At 35.5% G+C, this 26,061-nt stretch overlaps 4 protein-coding genes and 2 non-coding genes across 10 annotated transcripts; 1 reads left to right on the forward strand and 5 right to left on the reverse strand.

The window, feature by feature from the left end:
- Positions 1-903: 903 nt before the first annotated feature.
- Positions 904-3,064, reverse strand: LOC116129937 (double-stranded RNA-binding protein 3-like). Of its 3 annotated transcripts, none has more exons than XM_031415689.1 (5): positions 3,002-3,064; positions 2,804-2,874; positions 2,436-2,683; positions 2,116-2,335; positions 904-2,019 (listed from the first exon to the last, which is right to left on the reverse strand). In XM_031415689.1, exons 3-5 carry the CDS (start codon positions 2,679-2,681, stop codon positions 1,064-1,066), a joined length of 1,422 nt encoding a protein of 473 aa, XP_031271549.1. In that variant the 5' UTR covers positions 2,682-2,683; positions 2,804-2,874; positions 3,002-3,064; the 3' UTR covers positions 904-1,063. The 3 variants fall into 3 exon arrangements, with proteins under 3 accessions (XP_031271549.1, XP_031271548.1, XP_031271547.1); XM_031415688.1 differs by having other exon boundaries at positions 2,795-2,874; XM_031415687.1 differs by lacking the exons at positions 2,804-2,874; positions 3,002-3,064 and having other exon boundaries at positions 2,436-2,690.
- Positions 3,065-6,071: 3,007 nt separating this feature from the next.
- On the reverse strand, positions 6,072-10,169 carry LOC116129906 (probable protein S-acyltransferase 7). The gene is made up of 5 exons (XM_031415644.1): positions 9,720-10,169; positions 8,870-9,052; positions 7,796-8,092; positions 7,030-7,263; positions 6,072-6,923 (listed from the first exon to the last, which is right to left on the reverse strand). Exons 1-5 carry the CDS (start codon positions 9,810-9,812, stop codon positions 6,396-6,398), a joined length of 1,335 nt encoding a protein of 444 aa, XP_031271504.1. The 5' UTR covers positions 9,813-10,169; the 3' UTR covers positions 6,072-6,395.
- Positions 10,170-11,585: 1,416 nt separating this feature from the next.
- Positions 11,586-11,657, forward strand: TRNAQ-UUG. Its single transcript has one exon. It is a non-coding gene; the product is annotated as a tRNA-Gln (tRNA).
- A 367-nt stretch (positions 11,658-12,024) lies between these two features.
- TRNAE-UUC lies at positions 12,025-12,096 on the reverse strand. The gene has a single exon. It is a non-coding gene; the product is annotated as a tRNA-Glu (tRNA).
- Positions 12,097-13,014: 918 nt separating this feature from the next.
- On the reverse strand, positions 13,015-18,494 carry LOC116129777 (serine/threonine-protein kinase PBS1-like). 3 transcript variants are annotated; one of them, XM_031415510.1, is made up of 6 exons: positions 18,090-18,494; positions 16,238-16,443; positions 15,894-16,086; positions 14,445-14,833; positions 13,541-13,921; positions 13,015-13,393 (listed from the first exon to the last, which is right to left on the reverse strand). In XM_031415510.1, exons 1-5 carry the CDS (start codon positions 18,196-18,198, stop codon positions 13,559-13,561), a joined length of 1,260 nt encoding a protein of 419 aa, XP_031271370.1. In that variant the 5' UTR covers positions 18,199-18,494; the 3' UTR covers positions 13,015-13,393; positions 13,541-13,558. The 3 variants fall into 3 exon arrangements, with proteins under 3 accessions (XP_031271370.1, XP_031271371.1, XP_031271372.1); XM_031415511.1 differs by having other exon boundaries at positions 15,894-16,083; positions 18,090-18,492; XM_031415512.1 differs by having other exon boundaries at positions 15,894-16,083; positions 16,238-16,427; positions 18,090-18,218.
- Positions 18,495-19,578: 1,084 nt separating this feature from the next.
- LOC116129831 lies at positions 19,579-23,862 on the reverse strand. The gene is made up of 7 exons (XM_031415561.1): positions 23,505-23,862; positions 22,516-22,678; positions 21,887-22,087; positions 21,563-21,808; positions 20,663-20,810; positions 20,327-20,558; positions 19,579-20,211 (listed from the first exon to the last, which is right to left on the reverse strand). Exons 1-7 carry the CDS (start codon positions 23,860-23,862, stop codon positions 19,877-19,879), a joined length of 1,683 nt encoding a protein of 560 aa, XP_031271421.1. The 3' UTR covers positions 19,579-19,876.
- Positions 23,863-26,061: the final 2,199 nt, after the last annotated feature.

A 26,061-nucleotide genomic window follows, 5' to 3' on the forward strand; every position in this document is an offset into this window, starting at 1 on the left:
CCATTTCGTTTCCTAAGATACATAAAGTAAAATTTGATGTTTAATGGTCGGACTGCTCCCTGGAAAGAAGAAGCCCTTTCAATTATTGGTCAAAAACAGTGTGTTAGGGCCAACATTGGTCAGTTCTAATGTTAGCCATTCAACAAAGTTTCATAGAATGTCATAGAAGATTTACCAGATTAGATTATAATTTGATGGCCCTACAAGAAGCTTACTGAGACAACATAAAATCAGTTGGAACTTGGAAGTGCTGCATCAAATCTCTTATCAAAATTATGAGGCTGTACCTGTTACTTTACAGAGCTCAGACGATGGCAAGTTCCTATTCCCAGTAAGAGGTTTGTCGAAAGTCAACCATCCTCAATTGGGCCATGGTCCATGGACTGGTAACGGCTACTTTGCATTTAAATAATTTAAAAGGGTTTTTGATAGTATAATATTTTTCCTTGAAGGACAGGAGGAGTGAGAGGAGACTCGGAGAGTGGATGTGTATGCAAATGAAAGTGAAGTAATTACTTGTTTACAGAAGTTGACAGAGGCAGTGAATGCTGAATGGACAAAATAAGGAGATAAAAGAGAAAAGAAAAGAATAAAAAATTGAAGGAACAATAAATGAGAGTGAAGAAGATGAGGAAGAAATGCAAGGAGGCATTAATGGAGAAGACAAGACCATTAAATATTTGCTGAGAAAGCAACCTAATGGCTTGCGTTTATCGCTGCAATTGTCTTTCCCTCATCTTTTCTTCAGACTGCCTTCAATTCATCGCTTAGACTTATCTCCTGCAACCCAACTCCCCAGATCCCATTTAATGCTCTCTCTTTCTCCATGGGTGTGGGTGTGTGTGTGTGTGTGTGCGCGCATTAAGTAAATGTAAAAGGATAAAATTATATAAAAAAGTTGTCTTCTACAAAACTTTACCGCAGTTCCCATGAGACAAAACCATGGTTTTTTTTCTTTGTTAAAGGGCCAAAAACATATTTAGTGGAGAATCCATCAAGTGATTAAACAGGCAAGAAAATGCCTATCATGGGAGTTGATATTAGATTCTCATTGTCTTATTCTTCATAATTGTAGCTTGTTGAACTCAGAACCCAGTTGTTGAGTTGGATTGTTGAACACTGAACTGCTGCCGGCTGATGAGACCTCTGTTCCTCCTGTTTGTGAGGGCACTGAAGAAGTAGAAGATGATGTTGAAGCTTCCTTCATTGATGGTTGATTTGTTGACGGGGTTCTCATTGGTGGCGGTGCTGCACAAACTGGGATTACTGATCTAATTTGAACTGCTGGTGCAATCCTGTGAGGATTGAATCCTCCAGTGTACATACTTCTTGTCATGTGAGAAGCTAAAGGAGTCCTAATGGGAGTTGATGTAGTGATTGGAGATGGATTTAGTGACCCAAAAAGCCTATTATTATTGATGTGGGTTGTGTTATTAAGCATAGAACTGTTAAACTTGCTGGTACTAGGTTGACGAAAGCGCTTGTATAAAGAACTTGTTCCATAGACATGACTTGAATTTGAATTGCTTGAACCCTCCTTGTCGATGTGTTTCTTGATTATATCTTGTTTCCCACCAAGCCATTCTTCCTCATTCCTTTGATGTTCTTCCATTATTGAGTTGCCCTTAACTTGCTGTGGAATAGGCCTATTTGATGGGTAGGCTAATGTATGTGAAGTTGGTGGTAAGATCTTTGAAGTTGATCTAGGTGGAGGTGGAGGAAGAAGAGATACAAAGCTGTTTTGTTTTTGTGTTGAAGTTGAACCATCTAAACCAGAAGAATCCATTAACAGATCCAGGAGCCTCCACTGTTGATGCAGTAAAGAACTAGTGGATGAAGAGGCGACATTCTCTCTAGGACCCCTAAACATTCTCCTTCTCGCTTGGTTTTGATCCCTCCTCCTAGCATTTCTGTTTTCATATTTAGTTCTAAAACTTGACAGAACCCTTGCCACAATAGCTTGATCCTGTTCTTCACGAATCTCTAAATCTTTATTTGTCAATGAATCCAAGTTTGGCACTGCACAATATGGGTATTGATATTTAATGATGCCAAAATGCTAATGTCTAATAAGAGAAAAATACCAAAAAAAAAAAAGGGGTAACAAGAATATACTTCTTTTCAAGGCAGACCAAGCTGCAATTGCAGCATTCTTCTCAGCCTGCTTCTTTGTCTTGGCTGGTTCACCTGTAAAATTCATACCAGCAAGCTCCACAGTGCAAGTAAAAATGGGGACATGACCGGGGCCTGATCTCACGGTGGTATATACAGGGAGGTTCAATCCAGCCCTGTGAGCAGTTTCTTGAAGAAGATTCTTATAAATTCCAGTCTCATCCTTAATTACATACCAAAAAGAGAGAAACAAAAATAAGATGGTAGAAATAATTGAACAGAATATGTTATCTCTTAAACCAATAAAGAACAAATGAACTTACAAGAATTCTAGCAGTTAGAGACCTTGAAGGACCTCTTGTAGAGAGTACATTGAGAGCAACTTCAGCAGCTGCATGCTCAGCCTGTCTTAATGTGGTACAGTAGCTTGGACTTTCAAAGATCTCACCATTAAAATTTACTGAAGCTTTGAATCTTGGAGCGTGATCAGGGCCTTCTCTGACGCAGGCATAAGAAGGAAGATTGAAACAGCTTCTTTGTGCAAGTTCCTGCAGTTGATTCTTAAACATATCTGCCATAAAACAAATGAGAGGGATATGAAAACCACACACCAACCAAGGACTGAGAAGAAGAAACAAACTTTAACTCCTCAAAACAAAGACAAAAAAATGAAGAAACTCACCTACTTCACCTTATTTCTCACTCCTACATTGGCATGGATGTGTGGTGTCTCAGTACAAAATCATCTGAAACTAATGTACTCTTATACCAAGAACAAAAAGAAGACAGTCAAGTGAAAAATGTTAAAATAGAAAAACCTTGAGCTAAGAGGTTTTAAAAAGATCAAGTACCTCTGTTTAAGCTAAGAGGTTTTAAAAAGATCAAGTACCTCTGTTTCTTTTTCTTTTAACTTGGATTTTATGACGGTTTTTAATTCGAGAAAGCTTTCCCAATGGAATAGAGCACACATTTCTAACAGTTAAAAAGCCAAGAATTAAATTGCCCTTAGTGGGGGGTAGGGAGTTATTGACAATTTACTTAGAGTTAGGGGTATGTCAAATATTACATAAAACTCCCTGTATTTTCTGAGTATTAAAGCGTACCCTTGATTGTTTATCTAAAAATAAAGAGAAAATCACTTGATTGACCCGTTTTCAAAAGCCCATTTAAAAAATGGATTAACAAATAAGAAGACAAAATTACCCTTATTCTAAGTATCACCTAAACTTAAACAAACTACAGTCACGTAAACTTCATTCATTTCTGCCTCCAATTGAAATTCGAAATTTAAGAGCAAAATTTCTTCAGTTTCAATTGAAGTGAGTCCTCAATGGAGTTTGCTTATGTATTACCTGGGGTGAAGAGACGATCACAATGTGATTTTTTGTTTTTTTTTTATTATGGGATTGGAAGAAAAATTAAAATTCCTCTAGTTTCCATTGTATAGATAAATGATTCGTTTCACCCAAACTTATTAAGCGCATTCCTTGTTGTTTATTGTATGGTTACAATGATGACATATTGAATTATTTCACATTAAAATTTTAAATATAAAATTCAATTAATTAATATACCTAGAATTAAGAAGAAAAAAAAAAGTATACTTATGTAATAAATACACTATTATAAAGTAAGATTTAAGTAATTAACACGTTATGTAAGACGAATAAAGCCGATTTAAATAATTTGATAAAATTTGTTCTATAACATAATTTACTGGAGAAATTGTTAACAAATTTATAAGGATGTGTTTATGGAGACTTTTAGATATGAATATAAAGTTTAAAGGGACTTTACTACACAATGTGTTATTGAACGAACTACATATTCCTGATGCTTTGCCAATGGAGATTTGATTTGAGGTTGACGGTAAGAAACTTAGTTTTGGACATTATGAGTTTGGGTTAATCTCTAGACTACATTTTGGAGCTATCCCAGAAGAAATTTTGATGAATATACATAAATAATACATGGGAAAACCAGGATTTAGGACATGATGTCAAGGTATATTCTTTCACAGCATGCGAGAAAGAATTGAAAATGTTTTTGTCTTTCAAAATATAGATATACTTGTAACTGACGCAGGAATGAGTATGACCATAGTCATTATGACCTATATAAAGTATAAACAAAATAATTTCATTAATAAAACAATTTCACATTAAGTTAATGTTTAAGTAATTAATATAATTAAAAGTTTTGTTTTTTTATATCAAATATAATTAATTAATATTACAGTTGTATATATCAAACTAACATTATCAATTTTATCACATAAATAACTAATCAATAATAAAACACATCCTTCTAAATTTGAGTTTGAAAAAAAAAAGAAAAGTAAAATAATAAAACAAACACAGCCTTCGACTGCGTTTGAAACAAACCTCATAGGTTTGTTAATTTAGTTAAACACTCTTATAATAAAACATTAAAAATTAATAAAAACACCCTATCCACCCATTACATGCCGGCAACCAGTCGCTATCACCAGAGGGTGGTCGGAAGTCACCGTAATGGCGCACGATTGGTTGGATCTAGCCGATCGTGCACCGTCAGAGCCGATCTAGCCAAATCTAAGGCCAAAGATCTAGCCATCGTTGGCCAGATCTTTGGCCAGATCTGGTTATCAATGACGACTAAGATATGACCATCGTTGATAGCATTTTTTTGGCCAAATCCATGGTGAATCTAGTGGGAAAAGGCCATATCGAAGCACGATCAGCCAAATCCAGCTGATCGTGCGCCATTACGACAACTTCTATCCACCTCCGGCGATGGTAGCTGACTGCTGGCATTTAATGGGTGAATGTGGGTGTTTTTATTATTTTTTAATGTTTTATTGTAGAGAGTGTTTAGCTAAATTAATAAACCTAGGAGGTGTTTTTGTTATTTTTTACATCTTATCTCGAAATAACAATCCAACTCAAATTTTCCAAAAATACTATTTAAAATAATAAACCAAACACAACCAAGTTTTGTGAAGTGAGAAGATAAGTGAAGAGAAAAGACAAGCGTGGATGAATTATAATAAGGGCAATTTTGTCGAAAATCAATGTCAAGTTTTGAAATTGGCTTTTAAAAAGGGGTCATTTAAGTGATTTCACAAAATAAAACTAGCTTGATTATGGTCCAGACTTTGAGTTGACCAGACAGATACCTCATTACATTTGCCTCTCAGATTGAAACAAGTGTTGTCTAGTCATCACATGAGGTGAATCGAGACATATGATTGGCTCAAATACTTAAGTTTGATTCAGCCCAGTTTGTGTTTGGAGCTTATTTGAGGACATTTACCCATTTGACGCCATAATTTGAACTAAACAATTTTAGATTGGTAAAGTGAAAAGTAAATAGAATTATTTACTATCTAATATTGTTTGTTTAAATAATGTTGTGTAGGGCAAGCATTGAATTGGGTGGTGAGGTAAGCCAGAGTTAGACCAGTCTAGTAATGGTCCAGTTACCCTTCACCATGATGACAATGATTTTAAAAGACTGTAGCACAGAAAAACATTGGATCAACTAGGTACCCGCCCGGTTGACCACATCCAGAATCAAAGACACAATCGATGAGCCCCTAAACCCTAATGCTTTATGAAGTGATTGATTACAAATTTGAATTAAAACTTTTCAAGTTTTAACCAGGATCGGATGTGAACGTAATTCATTGTTGCCTTTGACAATCAAACGTTTTCACTTGCCTTTCCTTTCTGGAAAGTCAGAAATCGGAGAATCTGTCTTTGTCTGCTCTTCATTGAGCCTAACAATTATCGAATCAGATGATGATGTTACCAGTCAGCAAAATTTTGATTCAACTAATTCAATTTCATTTCCATCATTAATGCAGGCTAAGGTTGGGAACAGGGACAAGCTAAATTTTGGGCAACTCAACATTTGTCCCAATCAATAAGGAGAGCCTAGTGACACTTGAACTAAATCCATATATTATAGTCACCGGAGAGAGGGAAAGATATCTAATGTCACTGACTGAATCCACATATTCAATACAGTTAGATACTAACTAATTCCACAAATACAAAATCAGGACAAAGAAAGCTCACTCATACAACACACACCATTTCTTCTTAAAAACCATAATGGCCAAACCAACACTTTCAAACACCCTGCCAAAACAAACCTCTTCCGTATTGCATTCTGCAACTGATATGATACTCATGGAATTTAAATAAAGATGAATGAGGAAACCTCCAAGATTGCAACTCTTAAAACCACCAAACCAGATTACTTCCATTCCTACAATCCATCTTCTGTCACAGCTCTGGCTATGTCTGTCTATTCTCAGTCGTCAAGTTGCTGCCATTACTACAACTCCCACCTGCACGGTTTGATTCCCCCACTCTAGCAGCCAAAGCAAGAACTTCAGGTGACATGTCCCAGCTTCCACTCTTTCTTCCCCAACTAGATCGCCTAGGATGTATTCCAGCACGCTCCCCTTCTTCCACCGTGGTCCTTATGTCTGGGGACAATTCAGCTAGTTCACCATCTTTAACATTTACTCGATCGTTGTTGTTAAGTTGCCCTTCAGAGAGATCAGCCCCAGGGCCAATATCTCCCCACACTGTTTTCCTACCCATTTCGATGTCATCCACAGCTTTGCCCATATTTGGACTCATAAAACCCCCACCCACTGGTCGAACTGGTAACCCAGGTTCCCTTGGCACCTTTGCTCTGAAATTGTTCTTTGACGAGGGTATGCTTGAAAAAAATATTTCATTGAAGTTTCCCATCAACCCTTTGTTATAGGGGTTGATTCTCCGATCATATCGGTATCTAAAATTCTCATAAGTAGTCTACAAAAGTAAGACAGATAAGGGGAAAGTTTTACAAATTAGAACACTAGAATAAACACAATAGCGGATGAAAGGATTTTTTAACAGCAGAGGAAGAGAATCTTACCTGATTTGTACTAATGAGATATAAATGAAAGGCAGTAAGGCCACCAACAAACCACATAGATATGAAAGTGTAAACTATTAGAACGATTGATGCAGGGGTTTTGATCATGGCTCTCCAAATTGTTGTCTCCTCCGAATCCATTATCCTCCTGATGTAGATCCAGCAAAATGCGAAAACATATATACAAAGAAGGGTAGTCGAGAAGACAAATATGAAGAAAAATCGATAATTCCTCTGCAGTAAAAATAGAAAATTTTCAGATCATTAATTAAAGTATGCATGTCATGAGTCATGTTGGTGAAGATAAGTCTAAAACACCATAAGACCAACTCCAACAATCTTCAACTTCCAGCATTTTAAACAATTTTAATCTACATAATGGTCAAGTTTTAGAAAAAAGAATCATAGGCTCATGAGCTCCAACTCATCAGACTTTATGGGAGCATCAAGAGTGGAAATGTATGTTTCACCCTCCATTCTCCTTCTTCAAGACAGACCAAACAAGATATATACAAGCTCAAGAAGTTTGGGCACACGTATTGATAGCCTCCCACCAAAGTATTTCACTAATAAAACATCTAAAAGAATATGGGCATCATTCATCCTCTCCAAAGCTAACTGACACCTTCTAGCCAACTAGAATACTAATGAACTCAAAAATGCTACTACTATGTGCTCATCAAAAAAGAAATGGCGAAAATAACTAATGGAAGGAACATTACTCAACAGATCTCATTAACATACTTCTGAACAAATGATCACTTACCAGCCCAATACATTGCCCAACCCAAGGGCAGTGGTGATCAAAACGTTCCACACAGTTATTGCAAATTGAGCAGTGTGAGCAGCGAGGAGGTCTATAAAGCATGCAAGTATCACAATATTTAATCTTCATCGTGACCCCATTGACCTCCACTTCCTTCACACGAGGCAAACGTAACTGTGGAGTTTGGCCAGCCCCAACATCTACACTCCCATCAAAGCCTTCTGGCTCTGGAGGGTGTGCATTGCGTGGAATTATACCAGGATCTCTTCCCGATGTCAACAGAAGAAGAAGTAAATCCTGAAATATCAAACATGAGTCAGGGTCCAGCATGAAAAAATTAAATTAACTTCACTTCAAGGTTAACAGGTAACTGATAAAGTTTGTTAAAGCTTCACATACAGGGCCCATGAAGGCCTCCTAGTGTTGATTGAGGCAAATTGAGTTAGAAAACAATACAGAAGAAACATCACAAGCGAAGAAATGCAAACATGAACAATATGCAAGGTGCAGATGCCTGTGTCAATGACTATGATGTATATTGAACTTGTTTAAAAGGGAGTTGAAATGTTGATGATAAACTACAATTTTACTGTTCCAGAAAGGTGACAAGAAATGGCAAACCAGCCACTACCATTCCTAGAAATGGACACAGCAGAAAGCACATTCCTCTTCTAAACATTTCACAGCGGTAAGACATGCACTGTATCAACACAACCATAAAATCCTATTACTTGACAAGATCTTTCAACCATTCATGCAAATCAAGCCCACTCTTTACCCCCAGTGCATCACTCCCCAGATTCCTCCATAACTCACCATGCTCATTCCTCTGCCTCTAGGATTAAAGACCACAAATTTTGTCCAAACTATCAATCCTATCATAGAAACCCCTAAAGTCGGCTTGCAAAGCTAATCTTAGCAACTACCCAACTTGCTCATGAGTAACAGGAAATCCAGAGCCAGTTCCTACTCATTTGGCACATCATAAGGAATATAACAAGGCAACAACCATTATTGATATTACTGCAATATGCAAATAACTTCATAAAGAGCTGGAAAGAGAAATATACTCACATAAACAGTGAATAGTACTGTAACAACCATTATTGATATTCCCCAATGATGAGAATAATCATCCATCAATTTTCGAGCAACAAACACACAAAAAACTGTGACAGGAGCAACAATGAGAAATATAGTCAAACCCAGCGATCTTACATCTGGTCCAAATATAAACCTCCCTTGAAGAAAAAATATCTGCAGAACAATAAAATCGATAAATGTCTCAACAGGCTAATTCAGAAATCTCAGAAATCACAACTAAGAATTAAAAATGCCTGATCAAAGCCTAGACTGAACAAGGCTCAACCCCTGCACCTTAGTTCTTTAAACAGAGTTTCTCAATCTATGATCTACTAAATCTATCTGCCTTCAGCATGAAATCAATTGATACAACCACAATTCTAAGCATTATCAATTCGACAACAATTTTATCATTACAGAACCATTTATAAACATTAAACGGCGTTCAACAAAAAAACTGCTCTTTTTTAATGCAATACAAAAAACCAGTAGGCCATTTGTCAATACGAATTCGAACTAAATGAATTAAACTCTTTTCTGGCGATCCACAACAGCCTCAGTCTCCCACAACTTAGGTCCTGCTACAGTGCTACTCCACTAATCTTACTTAAAAAGTAGTCAACAATTATATTGTTTACCAACCATTTATAAGTTGAATGAAGCCATTTTTAAGTTGAATGAACCATTTACAGAAACAGTAACATTATATCATTATTCTCGCTAATATTAAAGAGAAGCAAATTCTAAGACACAAAAATAGAAAATTTTCGCCTACTCCGCTAAAAATAGAAACATTAAAAGGAAGAAAAAAAAACGTAAAATAAAAAAAAGAAAGGCTTACATTGCTTCCTTTCCAATTTTGATAGACTCGTAAATCACCCGACCCGCCCGCGGATCTCGGATCCGATCGCTGAGGTGGCGGCACCACATACATCTCTCTTTCACTCAGCTTAAACCACAATAAACATAACACGAAATGGTGATCTCGCGAGCTTAAATGACAAGAAGCGAGTTAAGGAGAGTCAGAAGGCGGCGAGTTGAAAATAGACGGCGACAAGACATGAGATAGAGAGAGAAAGGGAGAGGTGAGTTAGGGTGAGGTTGATTAACAGAGATTCTGATTGCGTTTTGTTGTCTGCGTTATCTGTGCTTTACAGGAGGGTAGTAGTGACGTGGCGAAGAGTGATTGGGGGAGGGGCACTGAAATGGACCGGCTGTGGTGGGTGGACCGGTTGCTTTAATAACTGAGATGGAGAATGAATATGACTGCTCTCTGCTTTGCTCATGATAATACACTTAAAACAAGATCCCCCATGGGTTCTCTACTTCTCTCCTTTTATCTTCTTTTATCTCCACCCTCTCTTTCCGGATACTTACAATTATGCCATCGATCCCTCTTTAATGGTACGTTATTAAGGAAATATTTCCCTCAGTTTAAATTATTTTTGGATATGAATCTTTAATACATGTGTTAAAAAGATTCAAAATATAATTAGATATAGTTTTGCCTATCGAAACTAATTTTAAAAAATTAATTAGTCAAATTAGATTTCAGGTGAGTTAATCATAAAATCTTCCTAGAACGTCACATTCATATTGACTTTTATTATATAAAATTATTTATTTTATTTTATTTTATTAAATTAAATTAAGATGTATTTGTTTACCTTAATTTTCAACTACTAATTGATTTTTTTTAATAGATAATGTTATTATAATAAAAATCATTAAATAACATAAAAATATTAAATTAATTAATTAAACAGCCATGATGACACCCTCCCTACACATTTGGTGCCATGATAGATACGCACATAAAAAAAAAAGAATATAAAATTATACATTGAGATTTGCAAAACGAGGTGGGGGCTACCCTATGCCACTTTTTACCAGCAAATGCATCAGCCTCAGCCGAACCAAATCCGTTTTTTATTAATCCCATAATTATGGCTAATATTTAAAATTAATAAGTTACAGAACCTAGCTACAAATTGGCCCATTTGGGCCGCCCACTACTTTGAAATTGAAATACCAAATTATTTTAAGACCTTCATAATATATATCCCTTTTTGTTTTTACAATTTTCATGCACTTTCTTTTTTAATTATTTACATATATAATTATTTGTAATTCAGTTTCTAAAATACATTACTCAATTACAGGTGTACTTTAATCCATTAGATTTTATTAGAAGATATTTATATTAATTTCACAGTTTACTTAATATAAATATTTAATATATTTTCTGAACTCTGTACTAGTATAATTGTGAGGGCGTTATCTTGCCTTCAACTCTAAGATGTTAAGTTTATATAGTACAGTAGTAATTTATTCCAATTTGAAAACAGCCTTCATAAATTTGATGGGATGAAATTGATTGGAATTAAAATTTTGTGGATTATTTTGTACGACTTTAATTTTTTGAATTAGTTGAATTATCTTCAAGGAAATTAAATAAAATTGATTAGCTTGATCAAAGGAGTTATTATAATTTATACCGTTCAAATTTAGCGAAACATTAAACACACCTACTATTTTAGAAAAATATTATATACCACTTTATGATACTATTCTTAAAGGATATGAGGCATCATAAATAATATTCTAAGGGTGTAAAATACTTTTCAATAACCATGGATAGTTTTTATGAGCGAAGAATATTACTATATAAAGTATTTTTATGCAGAAGAGAACAAACAAAGTAAAAGGTTCTATGGTGTAGTGGTTAGCACTCTGGACTTTGAATCCAGCGACCTGGGTTCGACTCCCGGTAGGACCTTTGCCCTACTTTTTGTAAGAAATTTAAACGGCATAAGAACAAAAATCTATAAGGAATTAAAATGGGGTTAACTGTAAGAAAGAAAAAATCTATAAGAAATTGAAACTGTAAAAAAAAACTTGTCATTTTCTCATTAGAAGAACAATAGTGACGTGAGGAGAAATTTTTTTTCCACGAAATGAATTTGAAGCAGTGTTGTTTCCTTGTTAGGAGGAAAATCAGTTTCGTTTTATCAATAGCCCAAAAGAATGAAAAGGAATAACAAAAATGGTGTCGTTTATCATTAGGAGAAAAAAGGAAATAAATTAAAAACGGTGTTTTATCCACGAAATTAAAGAGTCAGGAAATTTAAAAAGATAAAAATATTTTCCGTTGCCGGGAATCGAACCCGGGTCTCCTGGGTGAAAGCCAGATATCCTAACCGCTGGACGACAACGGATTTTGTTTTGTACGCTTCAAAAACATTAAATTAAAAATTTATTATTATTATGACAATTTCATATCAAACTAACTGTGCTGTAAAAAAAAAAAAAAAATTAAACAATACTGCACATTTTAAAATATAATATAAAATTTCTTATATCAGTTTATCACTTATATATTACTGTTGAATGAGATATAATTTAAGATGAATATTTTGAAAAACTACATTCAATGCATAAACTTTGTGTGTCATCCAAAAGTGAAAGGCATCACCAAACTAGTTAATAAGCATAGAAGCTTCCTCCTATTTTATTCCAATTAGCTTCCTTCACTCATTGATGCATCCATTACAAGTTCTCAATATGGGAACTTTCACACAACTGAAGTCCAGTTTCCCAGCAAAAATTGGAGAATTATTTTATTTATTCTTCATATGTCCATTAGATTCCTTGTCGAAAAAGCCTAAATTAATTACAGGCATTAAACACACTTGAGTAGTTATGGCGTTTTTCCAGAGTGCCAAAGCTTAAAAGATGTCAACTCAGAAGTATAATGATGAAATGGTATCATGATTCATGACTGTTACAAATAGTATATGCTTTCCATTATGACTTATGAGACAGAAGGGAGCACACATTCTTGTTTCCTGACACAAATTTAACTTGGTTTTCATTATATAATGTTATTGTATTATAAACCATGTGGTTATTTCATTTCTGAGTTCTAAAAACTGCAATGCAGAAAATTCCAATTGCCAGAATGCATCTTCAGATGATCATTTTGCAGTTGGTGACATGGTCAACTCCTACTTAATGGTTTTGATGTGAAATTTGGAAAGGAGATGTCGATACCCTTCTCTCTGCTGTACTTAAAAGATCAGAATGAATAATTTCAGTGAATAATATTCAAGTGGATATCTAAATATTATGCAACATGAACAAACCAAGAGCTGGAGTTTCCTTTATATTTTCCAGAATTATACACAATTCACATAAAGCAAAGAAATGTTGAAGTACCTGAAGCACAGAGCTATATAGCAGTAATTGAGATAGCAAATAACTTATTCCCTTTCTATAGTGATAATATTAATGGTGTTCAATCAGCAAGAAAGTCAATCTGGTGAAGATATATACTCATTTTATTATGCAGCATCAGCTTTAACGATGATCTTACGACTTTCTCCACAGTGCTCAACACTTAAACCTTTGCTATGCTTCAGTATCCTTGCAATGTCTTCCAAACTATTATCCATGCTGAGGTTTGTTCACCCAACCGGAGGAAATGATTCAACAGGTGGGATTAAACTCTTAACACTGTTTCAAGGCAAAGGAATGGATAGCATGAATGGTCTCAAACTTATTTTTCTTTTCATTCAAGTTAGATATTCTAAATCTTTTGGATTTCCTTAAATTTCAATAAAACAAAGAGAAAAGCTTAAGCATCTGTTGCAGGTTAATTACCTGTTTACCCTATCATAACTACTCTCCATTTTTTTCCAACCTTTCCCGTCTTAAAGCTTCTCCCCATGTCCTTGCCTCTGCAACAGCTCGCTCCCTTTCTGCATCTTTGTCTATAATCTTGGTTGTTTCCTTTGGAGAGCTATGCTCAGACTTCTTCTTACGAGGAATTTTGGTGGCCTCATTTGGGTCATACTGATGATTCACCAAGTAATCAAGAGCAAGAACCACTTCATTGATAGGTGGACGGAGAGAAGGAGTCTCCTGGATGCACATGAATGCAACATTTAGAGCCTTTTTCAAGGTAGATTCTGAGAACTGTCCTCTCAGCATTGGATCTGCTAACTGCAAAAGATTCTTGCGGTCTTTGAACCTTGGACGTACCTACAAACAAATAAAGTCTGACTATACTCAGAATAAGCTTTAGTTGAGAAATAATAATGGCATGGTTTCAATTTAATATACTCAAAAGCTGAAACCATCTCCAGGTTCAGACAATAGAATTGGAGAGCTATCAGTATAGTTGCCAATAAAGCCATCATATATATGCAACTGACTGCCTTTCAGCTTAAGATATGGCATCTTCTGAAAGAATTAGAATCCTTCAATGTCTAAGTTTCAGGAATTGGAGTTGTCAAACAAAGACATTGATCCTGTAAGACATAAAGATCAACAAAAACAAGCATAGTTACTTGAGATAATAGTGGGGCTTAGCTATTCCCTAAGACTACTTAAAAGGCCCCACTAAAAGGTAGTGGTTTCTTCTTTCGGTAAGGGTGAAGTCTCTAAGGGGCTATATTGACTTCGCTGGTAATTCTCTGAAGAGCTAATATCTCCATTGACAAGCAAATCAAATATTTAAGAAGTTATGCAAAGTGATAACCAAGAATTTTAAGAGGTGTACTACCCAATTGACAAGCATTCTTTCACGACCGAGACTATCATCCATTGCCTGACGTCCAGTAATCAGCTCCAACAAGACTACACCGAAACAGAAAATGTCTGATTTGATGGTCAATTTTCCAGTTGTGGCATACTCAGGAGCACAGTAACCATGGGTGCCCATGACCCTAGTGGAAACATGTGATTTATCCTCAGTTGGACCAAATTTTGCAAGTCCAAAATCTGAGAGTTTTGGGTGGAACCCCGGACCCAGTAATATATTAGCTGATTTTAAGTCCCTATATATAACAGGAGGGTTTGCTTGATTGTGGAGATATTCCAATCCCTTGGCGGCACCAGCAGCTACCTTCATCCTCGTATTCCAATCCAGAGGGTCCTGATCAGGCGCAAGATCTGCACAAGCATAAATTTTAAATTTATGTATATAAAGATTTAAAAAGGATGGTACATGCTCAGAGTTGTCAGTGTGATGTAAAATAGATATCAAACTAGTCATATTAAATGTTTGGAAAAGTATAATTTCATTGGTCCAAAGACATTGAAAAAGTCCCTGGAGCTATTTTGCAGACAGAATCCACCTTTGATTTTTGTAATATTTCAAATATCATTGATTCATTTATTTATTTTAAACAAATAAGATCGAATCATTTCATTTTGAATGTAAGTGAAGCACAACTTATCTTACTGTTTATACTAACAGAATGAAGATTTAATGTCTACTCACTGTCACCCATGAGATTGACCAACAGTTTTTCTCCCTAAAATTATAGAAATAGAAAATTGTACTGATTAAAAGAAACCAAAGACATCTCTGGACTCAAATATTAATAGAAAAACGTTGCAGTGTCAAAATTGTTGTGGGACAAAATTAATATGAGGTGAAGGAAAATTTCTAGTCCAGAAATATGTACGCAGAGCTATCCAAGTTTAAAATCCTCTTTGAAACCCGTGACTGTAAAACAATAGAAATTTCTGCAGGTAAGATTGTCCCATAATCTAATGATGTCAAATAAAAGAGTTAAAAGTTCTTAGGAGATCTGAAATCCTGCTTGATAGTGCAAAAGAGAGGGAATGAAAATTAACTATTTTCAGGCTAAAGTTGCCTGTTTCCAAATGAGCAATAAATAGGAGGCTTAACAAAAGTTTCTTCTCATAATTGGTATAGAGAGGAGATATCAAGCAGATAAATCTTTTCAGCTCAAACTCCTTGATACCAGGCTATCTGTAATCCAAGTATGACCAACAGGAAGCACATACAACTGCTGCAACCCCTTCTCTCCCAAAAAATCATAAGAAAATATGTCTTCTAGCATATGAACTATTAGTTTGAAATACTCTTTTTTTTTTTCTCTAATAGTTTTTTGAACACCTGAGAACCTTTTTCTTTCTCTAATAGTTTTTTGAACATCTAAAACCAGAGATAAAATAAGACCAAGGGCACTGAATATATTACCATGGAGGTGATCTTCCAAGGATCCTAGGGGCATGTATTCGTAGACAAGAAGACGCTGATCCCCATCGCCACAGTACCCAATTAAACTCACAAGGTTAGGGTGGCGCAAAAGAGAAAGCATGAGAACCTCTACCAGAAACTCCTTCTCCCCTTGAGCACCTGCCTTATCTAGTTGTTTGACGGCCACAGCCTGCTAAAATCGTGAAGGTGTTATACATATATAAAAGAACATTTGTTGACTTCTAAGCCATAATAGAATGAGAGAAAAACAAAAATTAGATTCTCCAAGTTAGATGATAATGAGGTTCACGAAGTTTGTCAACCATGAGCTGCAGAAAGATTACCTGACCAGTACGACTTAATTGCCCTTTATAAACAGCTCCAAATCCACCCTGCCCAATAAAGTTGTCTTCCGAAAAGTTATTCGTTGCAGCTGCAAGCTCTTCATAGGAGAATATGTGATCATCTTGATTGGTATTAGGCCCATTTTTTGGAGCTGACCTTTGCCGTCTTGACACTGAATTGATTTTTGCACTGAAAGGAGTGACATCTGATCCATTAAACAAGCACAAATATAATTAAAGACATAGGTTAGGATCAGAAAATGCACATTTGTCTCACGAAATAAAATCCAGAGTGTTTTGAATTCATATTCATTAGTGTGTTTAAATACTGATAGAAATATATCTGGGTTCTAATCCCTCTCAACTTAAAAGAAATTACCATTAATTGGTAGCTCTTTTTTTTTCATAAGTACATATTTAAATTATCACTAGAGTCATCTTATTAAATTAAATGTAATGAGCGGACTGTATCCTGCAAATTAACTTCAAATGAATGTATTGTATAACTTTAATGGAAAACACCTCTCTTTAGATGTGGTTACCTTTATTTATACATAAATCCTCCAAAATATCACCTCTGTTTTTAGTGGAAACAGTGGCATAGATCAGTTAAAGTGACAGAAATTTCATTTGCTACTAGTTGTGGAAGAAACACAGAAAAGAAAGATGCCAAGCAAGTAAATCTCTTCTATCATAGCAAGGTAGGAAGCCATTTCATTGCAACGGATTGAGCTACAACAGATCTATATGCCATATTTTTTATATGCTTGCGGCAATTATATTTGTGAAACTTTGAAATAAATATAAAAAGAAAACTGATTCTTAAACCCCTTTCGCATGTGCAATTGTTTAGAGCATTACTACTTGATCTAACAAAATGCTTCACTAAACTCAAAGCAGATAATATCCCAACTGAGAATAAACAAAACAGCTTAACTAGCAGCAATCTAAAACCACTGCTAGAAATTAGGTGCAGATGTTTGCGAGTCTTACTAATTACTAAAAAAATCATAATAAAAGGTTTCTTCAAGATCAATTTTCCAAGAGACTTGACTGAGTGGAAGAAGGCTTATGCAAGATAGAAAAAGGAAAAGAATAACAAAAGAAACAGAAACATCAGAAGTACTAAACTTTATCAGATGCCATCTCATGCAAAAGCATTATAAAGCAACTCATTGCTTTAAAAATAGATCTTGCATAACGGAGATTTATATACCTAAAGTATGGATCTAACTTTACACTATAGTGATATATGGTTGCACTAATTTGAAGATAACACAAGTAATCAATTGATTAAAAATTACAATCAACGTTATTTGCCCAAACAACAGCAAAAAATAAAGTCTATTCAGCTGCTGATTGTTGTCTTAAATTGCAATACAGATGAAATTTATGCCTACTTGAATAGTAATTGCACTCAGAATTTCTTCAATAATGTGCAACATTTGTCTTAAAAAAACCTTTCCAATTCAAAGACTCAAATTTTAGCGATTCAAGCACTTTACAATTACAACTTAGAAATGAACCAAACGTCACATTTCATCAACATTTGCTTAACTGTAATTTAGATTCATGATAAACAAACCCCATATTGTAACTCCATAAAACTGATACTTAATATCAACTAAATATAAAGAAAATTATCTGAAACTTAATTATTAGCATAATCTAACCAGACAATGAAAAACAAAAAATAAGAATTTTTTTTTAACAGGGCATATCTTATTACCATATATAACAAAATAGCTATGTGATTATATAAAGATTAAAACCCAGGAATTTAAATAAACGAAGAAAACGTAGTTGAATTATATACCAAAAAAAAAAAAAAAAAAAGGGTTAAGAGACAGACCAGAAGATGATTGATCAGGCTTGTGTATCCTCATAACATCTTCATGTTTATCACTGTTGTTGAGCTTGGTTCCCTTCTTCCTCGAACCAAAACACGGGCAACGACCCATTCGCTTGAAAGATTATTTCTTCCTTCCGTCAAAAGATGAAAGTCAAACGCGTTTTACTTTTCCAGAAACAAAAACTAAAAAACGAGACGTTTTCGTAAGGAGTGGAATCGAAATCCATCCATACTGCATGCACTCGACATAAAGATTTGGTTTTGTTTTGATTGTTTGGTTAGTTTGCACGTAAAGAGAAAGCGCAAAACATTTCCAGTTTTCCGCTGTGTAAAAGAAGGAAGGAAGGAAGAGTTATATTTTGGGAGGGAGTTTGACGGGAGTTTGTGTGTTGTATAAGTATTTCTTCTAATAAAGCAGATCACGCAGACGCTTACAAGAAAAACACTTGATTTCGTTCGTTCAAAGTATGCTACACGTAACACGGTTTCCCTTTGAATCTCATTTCTCTTTTGTTTTGTTTTGTTTTGTCAATTTTAACGTTTTACATAACGCCGTTCGTTCCTGTCGCTGAGGTGTCTGACTGTCTACAGTATTTGGTTATGGTTGTGAAAGATATTTATTTTAAATAATTAATAATCTGTTTACAGTTATGATAAGATGATTTGGGAGGATCGGCTTGATGAGTTGTCAGCATGGTATTGGTTCTTACCATAATTTCCCTTCATTTGTTTTTGTTAATTTACTTAATTGAAATGCAATTAACTTAAAGAATAGACTTGACTTTTGTTACCATGTTTGTAAGCGTTGATTATTTTGGTATTTTGCATGATAAATTAGGTAGTTTAGCATAAGCATATCAATCTAGAATATGAAGTTACATTATTTATATTATTGATGTTGAAGTGATTTAATGGCATATTGGATTTAAGCATGAAAGGTTGATAGCGTAAGTTGAACCCATTTCATGTTTAAGGATGGTAGAATATTAGCAGTAGTTACTCTCTCTGTCAACTCAACTGGGTTGTTTAATACTTTTCTTGCAAGTAAAGTTGACCATATTTCATTTAAATGATACTGGGAATTTTACAGTAAATAAATAAAACCCCAATCTTGTAAATCAAGTATAATTTTCAATGGTTTTTTTTTGAGAAGCCACTTACATTCCTTTGAGATTTATATACCTGTATATTATAATAGTACAAAAGAAAAAACTTCCAAAAGGTTATGCATAATGTGTCTTCTATAGTTTGTTTTTCGTATTTTGGATAATTAGGTAAAACAATCAAGTAAGGTAATCTAAAACTTAAAAGTTATCTATAGATAGTCCAAGAAATTCGAGCTAAAAAAATTGCTATGCATCTAGGGTAAGGTTGATCAGGATTATTCCTTATCCAACAGTAAAGGAAACCCTAAAATAATAACATGACTTACCTAGTTTTTTGGGCTTGTAGAATATTCAATAAACCCTCAAAATTTAACCTGGACACCCCGGTTACTAAAAAGAAAAAAAACGTTAACCCTAACATTGTAATGGTAGCCATTAAAGAACTGAATAGAAATCTGCCTCTATTTCACCAAGTGGCCAAAGAACTAGGTTTCAATGCGGCTGGCACATGGAGAGCCGCCCTTTTGCAGCTGGATCCGTCACTCCAAAAGAAATGATGGAGAAAAAGCAAACCGAAAGTGGAATTAATGATCAGCATATCGGTAGATCTTCTTTCCAAAATTTTGAGTGACTATTGCTAGGCAAAAGTGAAAGAAGAAAGTGCAACCCCAACAATGGCAACTATATAATTGTAACAGTCTTCACACTATTTTTCTTAGAACTACAGAATGACTGAAGCTTATTATCGTCTATTGTGCCGAAGCCAGATAGTTGGACACCGTATGCTGCCAGCCTCTGGATATCTCGTGGGAGCGGGGATTGCCAGAGGCCATCCCACCATGCAGGAGGAAGTAGTGGTGTGAAAGCGCATTGATGGGGCTGGTTATGACAACTCAATGGCCCTGCAAATCTGTTCCATATATGTCCCCAACCAGTCTGAAACCTCAATCCTTCTCTCAACAAATTACTCTGGAAACTGCTTAAGAATGAGAAACTTAAACCAGTTGAATTATCACCTAAAAAAAAGAAAGAGATTAAGATACTTCAATATCATCCATGAAAAGGAATGACCCAGTAAGTATAAATTAAAAAAATGAAATAAGATAATGGAATGCAGGGGCATAGAAATACCGAGACTGTTTGCTGCAGCTAGTGCTGCAATCAACTGAGCATAAGTAGTCCCAACTCGCCTGAAAGCTCCAGAAACAACAGCATGTTTTGCACGTGATGCAAGAAAGAAGTCCACAAATGCAACCCATCTGGGTGCAGGGCCCCAATCCTTCGCCCTAAATTCTAAAGTATTCATTCTATTAACATCACGAGAGATACTTCCTCTGAAATGATTATAGTCAAAGTGAAGAACCTGGAAAAGGAGCAATTGGATTAGAATCAAACAGACAAAAAAATTCTGCATCTTTACAAGTGAAGCTTTGCTGATCAAAGATGATTCACTGCAGTGTAAATTACCTCTGCAAATTTACTTATATTTGGGGCGATACTTGGTGGAAAAGATGGGGTATCTGACACTAAAACTACCTTAGGTCTTGATGTCTGGTGAAGACTGTCCACCACTTTTCTAATGCACTTCAATGCTGCCTGTAAAACTCTCACAGACCTGAATATTAGAAACAAGAACATGTATCATTAATCAGCTGAAGTTTACCCGACAAGAACAATTAGACATTTCATGGCCGTCATACCTATTTGTAGGTTACAAACCATATAAGACAAGATCTTCATAAGATGTGCACAGGAAAATTTTAGATTTTGAGATTGAAGGGGTTTTAAATATTCTGTTTGAATTTGATGGTCCAGCTTTTCTTCAATAAAATCAAAGTGCCCGTCATACGTATTTGTAGGTTACAAACCATATAAGACAAGATCTTCATGAGATGTGTACAGGAAAATTTTAGATTTTGAGATTGAAGGGGTTTTAAATATTCTGTTTGAATTTGATGGTCCAGCTTTTCTTCAATAAGATCAAAGTGGAAGATACATCTTCTATGATGTTAAGGAAATTCTACAGCAGAAAGAACTACTACTTCATGGAACTTCCTAGTAAACACGTAAAGATGCATAGGAAAGATGCTGGCAAAAACAGTTGGGTTTTCAAAATGATGACATTTATAAAAAGTCCTTGGTGCGATTATGAAATAAATTTGGCCATTGTTCTTCTGAAAACTACCTATAGTATGAATTTATAGCGTTCAATAGTTTCCCTTGATAATGGTTATCACCCTAATCCAAAGATAAATTGACAGGAGAAACAAAATCTTAATAAATACCATAATTCACCAATCTCAATCATTCAATTATTAGGCATAATCGTCTCCCTCAAGGAACTAACAAAAATTTAAATTTCAGTACCTATTCGTGAGCATCCGCATATGCAATGAAACATCCGGATCCACCCCATTATTGAGAACCCAATTGACAGCTTCCTTAACATCTTCTGACGGGGATATCAGTGCCCTCATTAGCTCACCAAAGACATTAGGTCGGGCTTGGAGAGAATCTATACGTCCAAATAAATCAGAAGCTGCCATCCTCATTTGAGGGTGTACATTCTTCAAGAAGAACTGAGCTGCCACAGCATCTGTTGTGCCTTGAAACCTGCATCCTGAAGTTAGTCATGAAGCAAGGACACCTGAGACAAGCAACAAGTTGGTATCAAAGTTGTTCTCACTTTACCATATAATAGGCTGCTCCCATTTCCTCCAGTTGCTACAGAGGACATTTGTTTGTGCTGGCTTCTCAAAATCATCTATCCTCATAACCAGATGTCTTCCAAACTTCTTCACACAACCATTATGTCTCCAGAGATGCTTGACTTCTTCCAAGGTAAAGGAAACATTGGAATAAGAAATGTAATCCCCAAAAGGATATTTACCCCTGAATTAGATAAAATGAAAAAATAATCAGCAAGAGAAAAGAATCACATAATATAACTACAATTCCATACTCTATAGACTTTCTTTCACATAACATGTCGGGCCTAGGCACCAAAAGCTATTCTTATTGTTATAAGCCTGGATAGAGCTTTAGAAAAGCATTTAATTGGAGTGCTCAAAGCATTTAAATGACGTGCTCTCTTAGGCTTTCTAGTGTTGCTTCCAGCCAAAACATTCCATCTCAGCAAAGCATCTAAAAAAGTCGAGAAGTTTACATAAATTTTTTGGTGCCTATATCACACCACTACCATGAAATGACATAACTTTTGAAACAAAACACAAACATGCAGCATACAACAGAAGTCACTATTATCAAAGATGAAAATATTTAAAATGATAATAGAAAGGCTTGAGAAAGAACCAATATGCCTGGTTTGCCCAATTATTAGTGACCGGTTCAACATCACACTCAGCGCTGCACCTGTTAAGATCTTGTACATTTCGTTTCCAAAGCCTGCTTCTGATGACTTCCCCATCACAAACCCATGTCTGCAGAACTGCTCTGGTGGAAGACTACGGACTCTCGAAGCCCCTGTAATAGGTCCAACATGTGAGCTTCTCACAACTGTTTTTCCAAGCAATAGCTTGTCCATTCATATTACAACGTTTGACGAGACCTTGTATACACCTTAATAAAAAGCTAAACATGTTCACAAACCAATTAATCAAATTTCACCATAAAATTAGATATTTTATGAGGTATAAAAAAAGTGGGTTGTTGTTAATTTCCAATACTAAAAGGTACTCAGTAGAAGTGCTTTAATGTTAAACCATAAAAACTTCCTTTCATACTGTCACACTACAAATTTAACTTTAGACAAAAATGTCAAATACAATAATTGCTTTTACATGTTTTAGATGCAGTAAAATTGCATATTAAAAACAACTACAAGATTAATCATACGACAGAGGTGATGAAGGGAAATCTCATACAAGATTATTTACTTATTATAATAATTTGGCAACTAAGCTTTTGTTACAATATAGTGGATTTAACATTACCGAAATGATGTTTTTATTAACCGAAATGTCACATGAAACATCACACACTCTTCGTGTTACAAGTCATGTTCTATTACAAGTTCAATCTTCAATGTTACAAGTGTGATACGGAAAAATCTTCTATAGCTTGCATCTTCTTAGCATGATCCTTAATTTACAATCAGTTTCACGTAAATTGCCCTCATATTCACCACATAAGAAGCTGTAATTTTTACTTTCAAAGTCTTTAAGCATAAAAAATTCAGAAGCAAGTAAATCTCAACTAAATCATATTCTAGCTCATGTAAACAAAAATCAATAATAATACAAAATTAACAACAAAAAAAGAAAAAGTAGGAGCAGCTAGTAGGAAGTACCATTTAAAAGGAAGTGATTTTGAATGAGTTTTCTAACTCTAAGACTTTCTTCCCAAACATGGCCCTTAAAAACCTCGCCCATTTCTTCCACCGTGACACACCGCTTCAAACTTGAACTCGAATTCGAGCTCCCAACTGTAATATTCTCGGTCTTTGTTTCTGGAAAAACGGGAGTAGAAACGACCTCGGCTGGGTTTTGAAGAAACTTATCAACATTAGGAGTGGGAGGAGCAATCGATGTGAGTGCAAACATCATAATCAAAAGCATCAACAAGCCAACGCCAGTGCTAAAAATTGCAAAACCGGCGATGATTAGTCGTGCCGACAATCGTCTCCGCCTTGATCCACCGTGCCTCATAATTTGAAAGTTGCAAGTAATGCTTAGTGTGCAAGTGGTTCAGTGAAAGTATATTGTAACGCTGTAGCTGTATAGTGATGATTAGATCCGGAAGAGGACAGTCGGTGGACTATATTATTATTTGATGGACCCGTTTGGATCGGGTTGAAATTTTTTAACATGAGTAATATTTGTTTAATTGAGCAAATGATCGTATTTGGCATTTTTGTACAAAAATATTATCAGAAAATAAGATGACAAACAGTGCCAAAAAAGGGGTAAATCACTAGGAATAATATTACTTGGGGGAGGGTGGTATTAAAATATTACTTCGGTAATCCAAATTTCTGTCCAATTTTGCCCCAAAACAGTGGACAATATGGACGAAAATATCCTTGGCTTTGTTAATAATTACAAAACACCTCATTTATAAAATGACCAAAACACCCCCACCACCACAATGCCAGATTCCGGCCACCACTGCCGGAATCTGGTTAGAATCTGTCGTTATGACTCAGACTGGTCGAATCTGGTCAGTGGTGTGTCGATCTGGCCTTTTTCGGCCAGATCTGGTCGTCGACAGATGCAAAAGGCCAGATCTGGCCGTCAGAGACGGCCAAAGAGTTGGTCGTCGTTGACCATCAACGACGGTCAGATCTGGCCGAAAAGGCTAGATCGGTGAATAAACGGTCATTTCCAATCGTTTTTAGGCCGTTGTGATAGATTTCGGCCATCACTGATGGTGGTTGCCGGAATCTGGCAACTATGGGTGGGTGGGGTTGTTTTTGTTAATTTTTAAACTTTTTTTCTGGGGGTGTTTAATTAAGTTAATAAACTTAAGGGGTCTAAAAGTAATTAAAAAACTAGAATAGTATTTCCCAAATAATTAAACAAACAAGTATTTTGGGAATATGATAGAGAATAGGGTTTGAAATAATAAAACAAACAAGCCCTTAATTATTTATATCTAGTAATCATCTAAAGGGCATTCTAGTAAAAAGGTATTTCAGGACATCTGTTATTACTATCAACCAAACACATTAATTATTAATAGTTTAATACATCCCAATTGAACCAAGTATAATAATAATTTAAACCTGGTAATCTACAATGTAATATTTCTTTCCGGTAATCTTATTACTAAGATAAAAAAACATTATATGATCCAAACGCCCCCTATAAGTAAAATATATTTGTCCGCTTTTAAACTTGTTTGATGGTCTTGCCTTTAAGTTATAATCTTACATAATTTGAACTTCATGTTCAACAATCAATATCGATAAATTAGTAATATCATATGGAAATAATATTGATTATGTTATGCCTGAAAAAGTAGGGCTGACACGAAGTCTTGATAGCATGGGGTGGTCAGACCTAAGGAAAGTTCTACGACCGTTCAGATGCAGCCACGTCGCATAATGACATGAGTGGCATGCCCCTGTCAGTGCAGTGGGTGAATGCCAGGTTAACGAATGGTTGGAAATCGTCCACGTGTCTAATCCCTACATAAGTCGAGGAAATCACTCGGGCAGGTAAGAATGATTTACACGATACCCACCCACTTACAAGTTTAGTAATCATTATCTTGATTCATTCCACTATAAATAAAGGCATTCTCTCTCATTTGCGGAATTAGCTAATTTTACTCTAGAATAGCTTACTTAATCTCTCTCTTGTATTCTCTAAATTGTGACTCAGCTCGCTGAACTCGACCTGACCTTACTTTCATTAATACAATATCAGTGGACATAAGATTTGCTTTTGAACATCTGAACCACTTTAAACATCGCCTTTACTCTTTTTTTTTTTACTAAATATTCTCATATAGCGTGTGACTTCTAAGCCCACTTAGCATTTCCCACGTGCTAATAGTTGGTGTCAAAATCAAGCATCAACAGTTTGGTGTTAGAAGGAGGGCCTGATTTAGTACCTGCTCTTCATCAGGAAAATCTCTGACTAATCGGTCCTACCACAACAAATGCCTCGCAGTTTCGAATATGAGCAAACCAATTATGGCAATGAAGAGATCCCTCAAGTACAGGAGGACACTTCTTCCGAAGTGCCGCCAGCCCAGCAGAATATTATGGGGGATATCCCTTCAAGCTCACGGCTTGATCCGGCCGTCATGAGTTACCTGGAGAGGTTCAGTAATACTCTCCAAACGGTTAGCCAAAGGCTAGACTGATTGGATCGGGTCGTGCCACCTGAATCCAATGAGGC

Source organism: Pistacia vera, unplaced genomic scaffold, assembly GCF_008641045.1.
Source record: "Pistacia vera cultivar Batoury unplaced genomic scaffold, PisVer_v2 Contig214, whole genome shotgun sequence".
Classification (NCBI taxonomy): Eukaryota; Viridiplantae; Streptophyta; class Magnoliopsida; order Sapindales; family Anacardiaceae; genus Pistacia; species Pistacia vera.